The 16,519-nt window shown below is 41.3% G+C and overlaps 1 protein-coding gene across 1 annotated transcript in view; it reads left to right on the forward strand.

Moving 5' to 3' along the window:
- Window positions 1–16,519, forward strand: part of syn2b (synapsin IIb) — a gene marked incomplete at both ends in the record, with an annotated part of 144,393 nt that overhangs the window by 66,323 nt on the left and 61,551 nt on the right. Inside the window, one exon of the mRNA XM_079510387.1 lies at window positions 14,556–14,613. Coding sequence (XP_079366513.1) covers window positions 14,556–14,613 — 58 coding nt within the window. The remainder of the gene's footprint in view (window positions 1–14,555; window positions 14,614–16,519) is intronic.

Consider the following 16,519-nt stretch of genomic DNA (forward strand, 5'->3'; position numbering starts at 1 on the left):
CGGGATAGTAAGGGTTTAGTACTGTAAAAACCATTGCAGGACGATAGATCAAGAATCAAAGCAACCTTTCTGCCACATTATTGATGAATAGCCTGTAAAATGCCTGGGGTTTGTTTAGCCAGAAGATAATACAGCATAAATGATTTGACATCAATAACATATGGATTTCTTTCTTCTACACTAGTGGTTATTTTGTCCTATCTTGAGCTCTCTGATAATCATTTATCCATCTCTCTCTGTACATTAGCCCCACCCCCCCACCCTCTCTCTCTCCCAGGTCTCCCCCTCTCTCTCGTCCCCCCGCATTGATTGAATGTGCTTAACTGTACAGGGATTGGTTGGTGTCTGAGTGTCCATGATCAATAATGCAGTGGGATTGGATCAAATGAGTGGAGTCGCCAGGATCAGGCCCCATGGCCAAGATGTATAGGCTTCTATAGCCTACAGTAAATCGAGTTTGGCCAGAGATATTTTCACTGGCGGCCATGTTAGCATGCACTGCAAACCTCATACACATCTGTTGCTAAGTAACAGTTAAATAAACATCAGCTGACCTTTAGCATTCTGGGCATGTCGCCAACGCAGTAGAGACTATAGGCTACTATATGCTATTTCCAGAAGTAGTTGCCACTTACTAACGCATTGCTTACAGTGCAATCGCAGCTCAAATCCTTCCATGGCTCAATAGAGTGCCTGAGTCCTGGCATCACTCGTCACTCGAACCCCCGGTTCCAAGGGTTGTTTTTTTTTTTTTTATCTATGGAGAATAACAGGGGTCATGTTAAAATCGTCTCGTATAAGAATTGTGGTCCAAAAATAAACAAACTGTCTCTGCAATATTGTTGGGGAGGTGTCTCTGTATCGCTTACGACAGTCAGTGCACTCATATTTGATACAGTCCATTTCTAGCGAAAATGTAACTAATTCAACAGCAGTAACATTAGCGTTTTCTCACAGTCAGTTGATTCTTCATATAATATCCATATGACTCACTTACATACTTCCTCCCAGGGAAACTCAGGCAAATTCTGGAAGGCAGTGAATTCTCTTCAGAATTCCAACACTGCTGCCCTACACTGCTGCATAAGCAATAATAGCTCAATTTCAGACCCTATGCAGTATGCACATATGCACATCTTTTAATACACATTTGTATATGGTGTTGCCAACTCGGTTGAGCTTGCAGCTGAGAACCTGCTGCAGCTTGCCTTTAATGCTCTCCAGGATGCCCTGGTTGATCTAATATAAGGCTTGTTCTAAATGCAAGCAAAACTACATTTATGTTGTTTTCTAGGACTTTGAACATTGATTTTGATAGAGTACTTATTCAGTCCATGACTGAAGCATGGCATATGACTTGATGACGACAAACTTTCTTTTAAATATCATAGTTGAGTTTGTCTCTAAACTAATACAAAAATGTGGTTTTCTGTACAGCAACAAAGTAAAACATTATAATAATTGAGGCCACTTTCCTCTCGGTCCTGGATTATGGTGACATTATTTATAGGTCTGCTGCTCCATCACTTTTAAAGCGCCTAGACACTGTCTACCACTCTGCTTTAAGGTGGACTACTGGTGATAATTACGGTACCCACCACTGTGCACTTTATGTGAACTCAAGTTTCTCCTCTCTGACTGAGAGGCTAGGATAAACACAGGCCCCTATTTTTATATAAAGCCATTGCTGGGATGCTGTCTGCCTATATTTGCTCCATGCTGGAACTGAACGATAGCGCCTATCAGACTTGCTCAAGCTCAAAGAGCCTCATGCTCAGACAGAGCTGGGCAAGGTACAGCTTTCTCTGTCAGTGGCCCAAACATCTTGGAATGATCTCCAAAATGATTTAAAACTGAGCTCATAATTTTGGTCAGTTCAAAGGAATGCTCCACAACATATTTTTTTTAACCGTGATTGCTCCTGTTTCAATTGTTTTTCAGTTTGTTTGTTTTTGTTTTGATTGCTCTGCTTAAAGTTCCTTTGTAATTGTAATGGACGTATTTTGATTAGTATTGTATTGTAAGCTCGGCTATACATTGACACATTTATTTTTCAAACACAGTTCTTACATGAGGCAATTTAAAGGAGCATTCAGTGATTTGAGTGATTTGCAAAACCCCCCGGTCCGCCCCGGTAACAAGATGCGCACTGCAGTGGGGGGACATGCAACAGGCCAACAGCACACACACCAAGGCCTGCCCCTGCTCGATCATGATTGGCGGAAGGCCCCTCTCTATCCTGATTTGATGAAGGCTGGGCCACCTATAGCCAGGGGTTAGCTGGGGACAGGGAGGAACTCCTTATATGGTCAGCACACTCTATAGTAGGGAGGATTATCACAACAAAACAAAAAAAGAAGTGATGTTTGAATTAAGTGAAATCACTGAATATACCTTTAAAATCCCCCTATGGGGATTATAATACAAATAAAAAAGTACACAAACCCGCGCCCTCTAGCGAGATTGACGTCAGACTTCAGTGCTCTATTCTGTTCTATTGTGCCCTTTGTGGGGCGGCTGTGGCTCAGGAGGTAGAGCAGGTCGTCCAATGATCACCTGGGTCGGTGGTTTGAATCCCGTCTCCTCCTGTCCACATGAAGTGTCCTTGAGCAAGACACTGAACCCTACATTGCCTCCAATGAGTCGGTCGGTGTGAGCTCGCCACCGTTGGTGTGTGAATGTGGGAAGTGAGGACGATGGCGTCGACTGTTCGCCGCTTCACCTCCCAATGTATGAATGAATGGACCGTTGTTGAGCGAAAAGCGCTATAAAAATGCAATTCATTATTATTCTATCATCTAAATAAAATAGCCTCTGATTTAGGTCTGGGCTGGTATAACTAATGCACTCAGCATCCCCTTTCACATGCTATTTTGTAACATCTTGACCTCACAAATTGAATTTAATGAAATGTAATTGACTTCAATTTAACCTAATTTATTTTCTGCTCTACCGCTGACATTTTTTTTGATTGTTTGTTTCCTGGTCATGATTAAGGAATAAGGATGCATAATTGTCCAAGCGCATGCTGACTACCCTCCCTCCGTTTCTCTGCAGTTAATTTCACATGCATCTGCTCCGGCTATACTTTAAGTCATGGATCAGAGAGAATGCGATCCATTCAGTTTCACCTTTATCTCAGTCTCGCACACAGGCCACAGCATGACTCATGTATCATCCCCGAGGGGATGATAGTTAAGCCATTTAGACCTGAGGACGATTCTACATTTGAGTTAAAAAACGTTCACTCTGAAAGAATATATATTCAAAGATTTGCACCACATTTTCACGATTTTTCAAAAATAGCAGATCTACAAGCTCTATGAGCGTGTAGATCTGCTATTTTTCAATAGTATAACATAATGCTTAAAACACAAAGGGGTTCCCGCCCAAAATGGGTTAAGCCTAATTTATGCTCCATCGTGAGACACGACGCACTGCCGAAAATAGGTGATAAAAGCAGTGTTGGTTTTTGGCAGCACATTTTGATTTTAGTTTTAGTCATTAGTCTCTTGAATATTTTTCATTTAGTTTTTTGTCACATTTTAGTCACCTGGAATGTTTTAGTGTTAGTGTAGTTTTAGTCGACTAAATATAAGATTTTAGTCGACTAAATCTGCAGTTGATTTAGTTGACTAAAATGTATTTTGGCGGACCTCGATGCCGTCGTAATGACTGTTTTTACACTTGCTGAAATAGCAGATCTACAAGCTCACAACTAGTCGCGCTGCGATGCGTTGTGAGCTTGTAGATCTGCTATTTTCAGCATGCAACCAATTATAAAATGACTTATACTGGATCTCTTGTTCACTAGTCCCTTCCTGACATTTTAGTCTAGTTTTTAATTTGTTGACGAAATTGTCAGTACATGTAGTCCTTTCACCAAGTGTAAAAACAGTCATTACGACGGCATCGAGGCCCACCAAAATACATTTACTAGGCAACTAGTCAACTAGTAAAAAGAAATCACTAGAAGTGAAAGCTCTAGTGAGCTTGTAGACTCGCTGTTTTCACTGAAGTACAGTATAAATCAGGCATTACAGAGAAAGGGAAGGGGCGTAAAATCCCAGTATCACCCACACCTCGCCTTGGGAAATAAACAAAGCCATTTACACCTGCTATGGTCCCTACTACTCCCCAGTACTAGCAACTTTAATGGTTTCTACCACGACACACTGGCTGGCAATGTGGGATTTGTTTTCAAATCTCACACACCCCACCCTCTGTCCCCTTTAAATCATTTATACATTTGACTGGAGGCTGTTTCAGAAGGAGTAAGCTGATCAGATGTTGAGTATGAATAATTTTAACAAAATGAATGATGACATTTAGCATATACAGTACTATCACTTTTTGTTGGACAATAATTACATAGCTGTAATGTATAGCTATACCGCAGCCTGAAGCCGAAAAAGTAATGCTTTATGTCCTGCAGACCAAGGGGTTTATTCCATCTACCTTAAAGGGTATAGATTCCTGGTTTTCCTGCACGTGGGAGACCTGGGTTCAAATCTCGGGGTTCCCAGATGTGGGGCAGGCCAAAGAGGGCTGAATCTAGTATAGGGTAAGCTCAGACTGCGGCCTTGAGTAACCACTCCGCTATGGCCGCATGCTGAGCCCGCCTGGGGAGCCAGAGCCCCTGGTTGTCCCAGGTACGAGGCCAGGCCAGGTCAGCAATGTGTCAACTGTCAACTGAGAACAGGGACGTTCACACAGACATCAAAGGGGGCTTCAGCCCCTGCCCTTTTACCCATCTGTAAAACAACTGCCCTTTCCAGACCACGAATGCAGCTATTTACTATGGTGAAAGAAATGCAAATGTCACTCCTTCCCATGTCATGCCGGAAGGCAACATTCAGGAGAATTGAAGTCTAGCTGTCCTGAACTTGAACACAGTATTTTGCGTTGAACAAATTTGTTTAGAAATCCATGTCATACAAACCGCATCTCCACTAGCTAAAGAGTGCTGGGTTGCGCCCCGAAAATATTTTCGCTATTTTTGTCCAAAAGTGCCCTCTTACGGGATTTCAGCCCCTGCCCCTCTAACACTCTCTGCACCGTCGTCCCTGGCTGAGAAAGACTCTTAACCCCGGAATAAGGGCCTTTCTCTGCCTTTCCCCACCCCTCTCCAATTGTTGTCTCCACCAGGCCGAAGGCATGGGGAGAGAGTATGTTTTGCACTCCGTCCGTCCGTCCGTGTGTCCGTCCGTCCGTCCGTCTGTGAACAGCTAATCTCTGGCACCGTTGGCTTGATCGCAGCCATACTCTGCACACACACTCCCTGGATGCCAGAGCTGAACCTCTGCTCCAAAGTTTTCACATTGGCCTGTTATAGCGCCACCAGGAGACCGCTTTGTGCAAAACAAATGTTTTGACAGTACACCTACAGATTTTGTCCAAACATTACGCAAATTGGTACACAGTCTCTCTAGAGCCATTCAACAAAACGGGTCTTTCAGATTTTTCAGACTCCATCCTGATTGGCTACGATTGGCTTCCAAAGTTCGCAGGAGTGCTCCGTTTCAAACAAAATGCTGCAAATCATGAACACATCGTGTGATTTCCGTGAAATTTTGCACGCACATTCCCACTAGGCCGAGGAAGAAATGCCACTTGAATATTTTCAACTCAGCCTCATGGTGGTGCTATAACTTGCCTATTTGTGTTTTTACCTATAACTGCACCGTTTTACATGTAAAACCATGTATGCACACTCCCTAGAGGCCAAGGAAAAACCTTTGCCTGGAATTTTTCACATCTGCTCTTTATAGCGCCACCAGGAGGCCGACATATGTAAAACACATTTTCTAATATTACTCCTTCAGATTTTATCCAGATTTCACGCAAATCGGTACACATGCTCTCCATAGTCATGTGATCATGTGATTTGTTTGATTTCTCATAATTATTCATCCTGATTGGCTACGATTGGCTTCTAAAGTTTTCAGGAGTAGCCCGTTTTGTACAAATCGCCACAACTCCTCAACGCAGCGTCCGATTGCGGTGAAACTGTGCATGCCTATTCCCACTACTAGGCTGAGGAAGAAATGCCACTTGACAGTTTTCAAATCAGCCTCATGGTGGCGCTACAACAGGCCAAGTCGTGTCACACACACACACACACACACACACACACACACACACACACACACACACACACACACACACACACACACACACACACACACACACAAAACCCAAATAAACATGTTTATATTACTCCTAAACATTTTTCCAAACATCACACACACTCCTATCCTCCTGGTGGAGGCCTGTGCCCAGAAGGGCACTTTTTCTAGTTTATAATGTGTTTAGTTTCCAAGATGGCCGCAGCACCAGGAGGGGGTGGGGTGTTGGTGAGCGGGTGGGGTTGACATGCCCTTACTGGGCATATGATCACACCTGATCACCCCTAGATCTCCATTTATGGAGCTGGCCTGTTCTGACATCACAGTGAGGTTCTGACATCTACCTAGACTCATGCCCAAATATAAAGAACTCCATATATGGGCATGAAAGGGACACAGATGTAATAACTGGGTGGGTCATGCATTTCCAACTGGCATCGTTCCAAGTAGGCCAGTGCCCAACGGGCACCGCTCTAGTTTACATATAATGTGACAAAAAAACATCCCAAATTGTGTTCTAAGCCTGAAAACCTCATATCTCTCTCAAGAGGGGTCCAGGTACTCTCAGGGTTCATTGAAGGGGTTCCAAATGGACACTTCTGAGCCGTACAAAAGGGAACAAAATGGACCCTTACGGTTCACTATGTGTCCACTCTCAGAGTTCTTATGGGGTCTTTGAAATTCAAACATTTAAAAAAAAACAACACTGGTCTACATTAGGGCATTAAGCAACTAGTCGACTAGTAAATCCACTAGTCGACCATGTTGGTACTAGTTGACTAGGTGATAAAAAAAAAGGTTCCCGATTTTGTTGGCCTCAAGAACAGGTAGATTATAGTAATAGTCACCAATGTACACAGTTTTTAAATACATGTACAAATATTTATTTATTTTTATTTTTATTTATGCCCGGTACGTCATAGGACATATTCCTGGTGGGCCGCGACCGTAGGGGGCCGCCATGATATTAAAAATGTTTTTGACAGGCAGGCAGGCCACCATTCTGCCAGTGCCATCATGATCATTTCACTGTACCTGTATATCAGTGAGTGACAAATAAACCCTCTTCTATCTTGAATCCTTTTGTCAGCATCATTCTTGTGAGAGCAACAAAGGGTTGTGTAGTTGTCTGTTGGTTTGTATCATTTATGTAATAAAAGTATTTATAAGACTGTGTCGATAGTTACTACGTATTGTGAGCTTATAGATCAGCTATGTTAGCCAAAAAATGAAATAGGGCTTATACAGTATGTGTATTGCTCTCCTTTTTTTCCAACAGTTTTTTAGCTGTTTAGCTCATTTTGCTCAGGACCCCTGCCGATCCCCAGACCCCACTTTGAGAACCAAAGTGTCAACACTTTAAACCATCATTTAAAGTGTTGATTTGTAAAATTAATTTTACAAAGGCAATTAGACTGTACTGTTCCATTGCATATAGGCTGTTTGTTTAGCCCTGGGGAACAGGGATTACTTTAATTGTCACTCGGGTTTAGTATTTATCTTCCAAGGGTACGCTGTTTTTGTATACATTTGTTAGAGCTCATTGTTGCTAGGGAGAACATCTCGGGTCCAAGTTGAATTCCTGCCTGCTACTGATACAGGAAATACACTTAGACCCATCTAGAATGTTTTTATCTTGTCAAGTGTGGAATGTTCCAGCCTTGAGGAGAGATGAAAGCCACCCGTTTCTGTCAGGGAAGTGTTTTGCGGTGGAGCATTCTTTTTTTTTGTTGGTTTGTTTGGACTCAAAGTAAAGTTTTAGTCAGAATTCTTTTACAGTTTTGAACTTGGGAAAGGTGAGCAACAGTATAAGCTAAATATGGTTTTGCTTGTTCCTGTAATAACGTTCCCATACTGGCTCAGGAGATAGAGCAGGTCGTCCAATGATCCATGGGTCGGCGGTTCGAATCCCGGCTTCTCCTGTCTACATGTCGAAGTGTCCTTGGGCAAGACACTGAACCCCACATTTCTCCCGATGTGCTGGTTGGTACCTGGCATGGCTTCCGCCGCAATCGGTGTATGAATGTGTGTGTGAATGGGTGAATGTAATGCACAATCTATGTAAAGCGCCTTGGATAAAGGCGCTATATAAATGCACCATTTACCATTGAGGAAATTTGACATACTCCTGAAGGCTTACAAGGTTAATTGTCACATGTAAAAAAATAAATGGGTGGATTTTCATGAAACTTGCTTGGAATGTATACAGTACGTTGCGCCGCTGATATGAAAATGTCAAAGCCAAGGTTACAATCATTAGCATTATCAAAATGACATAAGCAACATAAACCCTAGCTCTCTCTCAGGTGGAAATGGCATATTCTAACACACCGCCTAGCACTGGCAGAGATCTGTAGTGAAATGGCATCTTCTAACACACCGCCTAGCACTGGCAGAGATCTGTAGTGAAATGGCATATTCTAACACACCGCCTAGCACTGGCAGAGATCTGTAGTGAAACGCAGGGTTATTTATTATCCCAGCCTCACCTTCAAGGTGGTTTTCCTCCAGAAGGCAGAGAAATACTGCATAGGCTACATGTATGTATGTATGTATGTATGTATGTATGTATGTATGTATGTATGTATGTATGTATGTATGTATGTATGTATGTATGTATGTATGTATGTATGTATGTATGTATGTATGTATGTATGTATGTATGTATGTATGTATGTATGTATGTATGTATGTATGTATGTATGTATGTATGTATGTATGTATGTATGTATGTATGTATGTATGTATGCATGCATGCCTCCGCCAACCAATGTTCCGTTCAGATCCTTTGTCTGTCCGACAATTTAGGCATTTAGCAGACCCTCTTAATGGATATTTAACAGCATTATACTGTGCATTAGCTATACCCAGCCTGGGGTGTTCGAGTATTGCCACATATTGATCTAGATTCTACTGTATACTCTATTGGAGTTTGTCTGTAAAGCCTGATTTATATTTCCCCGTAAGACAGGGTCTTGCCGAAAGTAGCCGAAGGTAAAAAGTACTCGCGGTGCCTGCACTGAGCAGTGTTGATTTCGTCGACTAAAACTATGACGAAAAATGTTCGCCGACTATACCTTTTTTCACTGAGGAAAACTAAATGGAAACTAAGCTATGGTGACTAAAACTAAGACTAAATATATTGACAATTTTGTCAACAAATAAAAACTAGACTAATATGTTAGGAAGGGACTAGTGGACAAGAGATCCAGTATAAGTCATTTTACACTTGGTTCTATGCTGAAAATAGCCGATCTACAAGCTCACAATGTAGATCAGCTATTTTCAGCAAGTGTACAATCAGTCATTACGACCGCATCAAGGCCTGCCAAAATACATTTTAGTCGACTAAATCACCTGTAGATTTAGTCAACTAAAATCTTATGACATTTAGTCGACTAAAACCAGACTAACACTAAAACATTCTGGGTGACTAAAATGTGACTAAAATTGATGAAAATGTTTCAAGAGACTATGACTAAAACTAAAATAGAAATTTGCTGCCAATTGGCCGCCCCCTGCCTGATTCAATAACTAACCCGGTGGTGCGTCATACGCTGAGAGTGTGGGCCCAGTTCAGGAAAACTTCTAATTATAGAGACCTCTCCCTGGTCAGTCCTGTTGCTTCCAACCACCTTTTTGTTCCATCAATGCAAGACATGACCTTTCAGAGTTGGCATGGAAAGGGCATCAAATGGTTTAAAGACCTGTTTCTAGAAGGGAGCTTTGCATCCTTTGATCAAATTTCAAAGAAATATAGTCTACCTAGACCACACTTCTACAGATTTTTGCAGGCCCGACATTATGTGAGCTCTATACTACCTGGCTTCCCTAATAAGCCTAATGCTAACCCTATTGATGGATTTCTGTCTTTTGACCCGACGATTAAGGGCGCCATTTCAATATTATATGATATCATTTCAAATTCGAGGCCAGCGCCCTTAGATAAGATAAAGGCCAACTGGGAACATGATCTGGGCCTCACACTGTCTGATGAAGTTTGGGATTCTATTTTTTCTTCTATACATAAGTCTTCTCTTTGTGCACGACATTGCTTAGTGCAGTTTAAAATAGTCCATAGAGCTCATATGTCTAAGGCTAAACTGGCTAGTATTTATCCTGACGTAACTCCTACCTGTGACAAGTGCAAGAGCGGTGATGCAACTTTGATCCATCAGTATTGGATGTGTCCTAAATTACAACCATTTTGGGGGAATGTGTTCAATACTCTATTCTACATCAAAATCTAAACCCAGATCCCTTAGTGGCTCTCCTTGGCACTGCTGGAAGGGATGACCTTCCTCTAACACGCATAGAGTGTCGTATGGTCGACTTTGCCTTGTTGCTCGCTAGGCGTGCCATTCTGCTCAAATGGAAGGATGCTGCCCCACCCGTGCTCCGTCAGTGGCTTCGTGATATAATGTCCTGTCTCGAGTTGGAGATGTTAAGCTTTTACAAGACCTGGGGCCCGTTTATGACATTCTACCACAACACACAAACTGCATAGTGTGCCGTGCCTATGCCTCGGCCAACGCCAAACCACAACAGAAACAAAATCTGCTCTGCTTTGAAAAATCTGCATTTTATTTTATTATATTTTAATTTTTTGTAATTATGTATGCATGTATTTTGTGTATGTGTATATATATATTTTTTATTTCCTCCAGACTGTTTTTCCGACTATCCTTGGGATTGTGGGTGGGGGGAGGGTGGGATAGGGGATTGAGTTTTATTTTTATATTTGATATGTCTGTTTAATACTTGCCCCTGGGCTACTGTTACAAAAACCTGAATAAAAAGATTTTGAAAAGAAAGAAATTTGCTGCCAAAAAACAACACTGGCACTGAGCATCCATTTTCTTCTCTAGATGTCTTCCATGGAGAACGGATGTCCAGTAGAGGGCAGCACAAACCAGGAACAGCTGCATTTAACAACTCACATCTTTATTGTGTTGGGGATAGTGTTTGAAACTATACACTGTATCAGTGTGGTTTTTGGCAGCAAATTTCGATTTTAGTCATAGTCTCTTGAATAGTTTTCATTTAGTTTTAGTCACCTGGAATGTTTCAGTGTTAGTCTAGTTTTAGTCGACTAACATGTATTTTGGCATCGTAATGGCTGATTTTACACTTGCTGAAAATAGCCGATCTACAAGCTCACAACGCGTCTGCGACGCATTGTGAGCTTGTAGATCTGCTATTTTCAGCATGCAACCAAGTGTAAAATGTCATGTACTGGATCTCTTGTCCACTAGTCCCTTCCTAACATTTTAGTCTAGTTTTTAGCTGTTGACGAAATTGTCAATACATTTAGTCTTAGTTTTAGTCATCATAGCTTAGTTTTCATTTAGTTTCCATTTAGTTTTCGTCAGTGGAAAATGAACATTTTTCGTCTTAGTTTTAGTCGACGAAAACAACAGTGCACTGTATAGGACTTTTGTGCACCTGCAAGTTTACATAGATACTGTGGTGTTTAAATGGGATTTATTGTAAAATCATTACAAAACTTATGACAAAAAATAAATAAATGGGATGGGATGTTTCTTTCACTTGCTCCAAAATGATTAAAGTTAGGAGAAAACGTGCAAAGAATGTGATATCTTGTATAGTCATTCAAGCGGAACTTGTACTGTATAAGTGTACAGTTTTCTATAAGTTTCTATAAGTTTGACGTATAGATGGAAGCATTTACTATGTATTTCACCCCCCCCCTCCCCCCCCCCCCCTCTACAAGCTCACGACACGTTGTGAGCTTGTAGGTTACATGCTATTTTCAGCATGTAACCAAGTGTAAAATGACTTATACTGGATCTCTTGTCCACTAGTCCCTTCCTAACATTATAGTCTAGTTTTTATTTTTTGACGAAATTGTCAGAATATTTAGTCATAGTTTTAGTCATCATGGCTTATGTGGGACTGGGAGACCAGTTTGAATAATGTGATTATTTTAATAATTACTGCTTTGTTTTTGTGATTTGTATTTTGGTTTAACAGTAATAAGTTAATTTGTTTAATCCATGGTGATGTGTGTTAGGTTAAAAAACAACATTGTTACTGTAGCTTTAAGAAGAGAGCTCTGGTTGTCTAACTGAGATCTTAATTGCAATTGCTAACACCTGAGTGTGTGCAGGTCAGGGCAGATTCAGTTAATTGCCACTTGAGTGTGCAGAGCAGTACAGTCAGTTTGTGCATAAGACAAGGTCATGCGACATGGTTTTTTGACCGTAGTATATTTTTGAGTTTGAGAGCTTGCTTTTGATTACTTCTCTATTAGTTTTTTGGAATAAATCTTGTTGTGATATTTTTTTACATCGGAGTCCTGTGAAGTTTTTCTACTCAAGGGAATATACACGAGTATAGAAAAGGTGTCACTGATCATCAACATTTTTCGTCATGGTATATTAGTCGACGAAATCAACACTGTTACTGACTGGATCTATGTATTGCTGTTATAGTCCCAGCTGGTCTCATGCTGTAGAAATAAAGGAGTGTCAGAAAACCTGTGCACAGCATGACAGGCGGGCCGGCCGGCCGCCTGCTGTGTACCAAACGCCTGCCAAACAGCCAGGGAGCATGCTGGGACATTCTTACTAGAGCCCTGCAGCCAGGGAAAGGAGCTATAAGGCAGTAGAGTGATGTGGGATTCAAACTGTGTGTGTGTGTGTGTGTGTGTGTGTGTGTGTGTGTGTGTGTGTGTGTGTGTGTGTGTGTGTGTGTGTGTGTGTGTGTGTGTGTGTGTGTGTGTGTGTGTGTGTGTGTGTGTGTGTGTGTGTGTGTGTGTGTGTGTGTGTGTGTGTGTGTGTGTGTGTGTGTGTGTGTGTGTGTGTGTGTGTGTGTGTGTGTGTGTGTGTGTGTGTGTGTGTGCGTGCGCGCGCGTCCCTAAAGGGATATTTCACTTTCAAAAAACCTTTGGTCATTTCATCGTCTACAGATCAGTGGCCTTGTGGTTGAGTGTCCGCCCTGGGACTGGGAGGCTGGGGTTCAATCCCCAGCCGGGTCATACCAAACACTCTCTGCTTGGCACTCAGCATCAAGGGTTGGATTGGGGGTAAATCCCTGCGACATACTGTACTAGCGTCATGTCCAGGGGTTGTACTTCTCACGCTACAGGCATGCCCTATGGCTCGGCAAGGCTACTTACCCGATTCAGTAGACTATTTAGATATAGAGCACCGAAGTCCTGACGTCACTGTCAGTAGAGGGCGTCAGTCTACAGGTTCATGTACTTTTTATTTGCATTGTAATCTCCATAGGGGGATTTTAGATCGCCTCATATAAGAACTGTGTTTGAAAAATAAACCGATCACCCCGGCCTTTTCACTCATATATATGGATATGAAGCATCGACTGAAGGTGGAAATGTACAAAATCCCAAAGAGTAACAAAATAAGCGTTAGAAACGAGTCAAACAACCCAGAGACTACATTTCCGGGTAGGCGGGTGGCTGCATCTGCCCGTCGCACAGCACAACAGAAACTGAATGTCAATTACGTTTATTTTTATTTTATTGATATTTAATGTTTCGTGGTTAGTACGAGTCGAGTCACCACCAGCTGAGCTTACGTCAAAGAGGAATCTCAGGAACGCAATGTGTTGACAGCTGGGCGTGACGTATATTAGTAGCGACATTGCCTTCATATGTAGTTTCAAGGCTTTTGCGGCCACATTAATTCCATTTTCTCCAGAAACTGGCTGTATCAAATATGAATGGACATCATTAATGACGCACAGCCACTCCCCTGACAGAAAGGCCGGCGTGGTCGGTTTATTTTTCAAACACAGTTCTTATATGAAGCGACCTAAAATCGCCCTATGGAGATTTCAATGCAAATAAAAAAAATACATGAACCTGTGTGTTGGTGCCCTCTACTGAAAGTGACGTCAGACTTCGGTGCTCTATTTGATATTCACTTTACTGCCCCGCCCCCATCCTATACAAACCCATTGTAACTTCTATATTTTAACCATGATTCATCGAAAACACACTTTGTTCTGGTGACTGATACTGCCCTCCTAATACATGAGGGGGTCGACGGGGTTTTTCATTTACTGTTTTCATTTATTTTTAAATATTGTTTTCGGAAAAGAATGAGGAGGAGGAGACAAAAAAAATGAAATAATAGTATCAGTCACTATAAAAATAGGATAGGCATTTTCATTGAATCTATCATGGTTAAAATGGAGTTTGAAGTTACAATGGGTTTGTATAGGAAGGGGGCGGGGCAGCTAAAATGAATATCAAATATCTAAATACTGAATCGGGAAACTTAAAAACTGTCTGGGGTGTTCACATAAGACTGAGTAGACGATGAAATGACCAAAAGTTTTTTTAAAGTGAAATATCCCTTTAACATTATTTTTGAAATGCCATGAAAGTGACTTGACCATCTCTTCTCTTCTCTTCTCTTCTCTTCTCTTCTCTTCCAGGGCCAAAGTATTCCGGGGTAAAAAGGTTCTTGGGGACTATGACATCAGAGTGGAACAGGTATAACACTTAAGCAAAATTACACCAGAGGGTGTGCTTTATCGTGATTATTAGCATGCCAGTGATGCGGTCAGGAACGAGGCTTTAGCGGAGTTCCGCAAGCATCACTGAAGTGCCAATAATCACGATAACGCACACCCTCGAGTGTATTGCAATTATACAACAGTTATAGGCCTACCCTTTAAAAAAACAGGTCAACTCAATTTCATTGTAACTAATAATAATAATTATAACTACGACCACAAATGTCCCATGCTAGCCTAGACATTCAGCTGGCTCTGCTCTGCGCAGCACATTTTTTGATTTTTGTTTTGTTTGAAGCTTGGGTAAGATTGCTTTTTTTCGACCAATCAGATTGCTTCCTTGAAACTGCATGTTGTATTATTATGTATGATGCACCTGTGACGTGACAGAAGCCCTGAGTGAAGGTTGAACGAGGCCTGAAGTTCAAAGTGAAATCATATCAAAATTAATAACTCTTACCTGCTCTCAGTTTAAAGAAATAAAATCCACCAAAGCAGAAGACAAAAGTAAACAAAAAGTGCAAGGAAAATGTCTGAAACACTTTACCTAGTTCCTAATTGTTATGATCCCATTTTGACCTGACTGACTTTGACCTAGACGTCGGAAATTCAAAAATGTCTTCTAAATCATGACAGTTTTCTGAAACACCTATGTTTCTATATCAGTGGTGCTCAATATTTCATGTCAAGGACCCCCACAATTATGTGTATTTGGCCGTCGACCCCAATTTGAAAACATGCTGTTTTGCAAACAAAGATTTGAGTTAAAAACGTTCGCTCTGAAAGAATATATATTCAAAGATTTCCGTCACATTTTTGCGATGTAAAAAAAATATCAGACCTACAAGCTCGTAGCGCGGCACTCGGTGCAGCACTATGAGCTTGCAAAATTTAAAATTTTCAGCGATTTCTTCATTAATATTTACTATAGTCCTACTAGACCGCAAATTACATCTGGCCACAAAAGATCACAGGATCTAGGTACTATAGGATGTCATACTGTGTGTCTTGGCTCAATATGTCAGTTTGTCACATTCAATAGATCCTGTGATCTTTTGTGGCTAGATATAATGTATTGGGGTCTAGGAGGACTATAGTAAATAATAAAAAAATAAATCACCATATTTTTTTGTAAAACAATACATATTTAGGACCATGTTCGAATGCCCCCGCCCCCTGTCAAAAATAGCTAAAATCGCTAAAACAAAAGACCTTTTACTTTCTCTAATAACAACCTAAAACATGAACCTTGGTTGAAACTTTATTTTAACCACAGCCATCACTTTGCGATTGACATCGGATCATGCATGTGAGCCTGCATGGCCGAGAAAGCAGCACACAAAAAGCACCTATTACAGGCAGCACAACATAACACAGTAATGGATACAACGCTACAAAAACACATTCAAATATCCACAACATTTAAGCATTTAAGCCAGCTGAAGTTTATGTCTGAGGGGCACTGAATTTAAAAAGCACATGTAATGAGCTGTAGCTGCTGGATGGAGGACAACATATCCCTGTGAGAGGGTGTTGACTAGCTTCTTACTTATAAGTAGGAGTGAAGTATGATCAAATGCCTAGAAGGGCTTTATAAATTATAAACCATAAATGCCCAGAAGGGCTTTATAAATAAACAAGTACTGTACCAAGTTTGTAAAGGATGCTGCTGCAGTGCAGGCCAGGGATACATTTACGGTTTTAAATCAGGGAGCAAAATGATTGTAATGCATTAGACCCGACCTTTAAGCAAAGTGTTACCAAAATGTTTGTATCTTGTGTATTCCAAACTGTATGCCTCTACTGTATAATTGTATTATGACCAGATGAACTGGGGAAATGAGCTGATGAAACCTGAACATTTTATAACGCATGCCGTCTCT

Source organism: Electrona antarctica, assembly GCF_951216825.1.
Source record: "Electrona antarctica genome assembly, chromosome: 9".
Taxonomy (NCBI): Eukaryota; Metazoa; Chordata; class Actinopteri; order Myctophiformes; family Myctophidae; genus Electrona; species Electrona antarctica.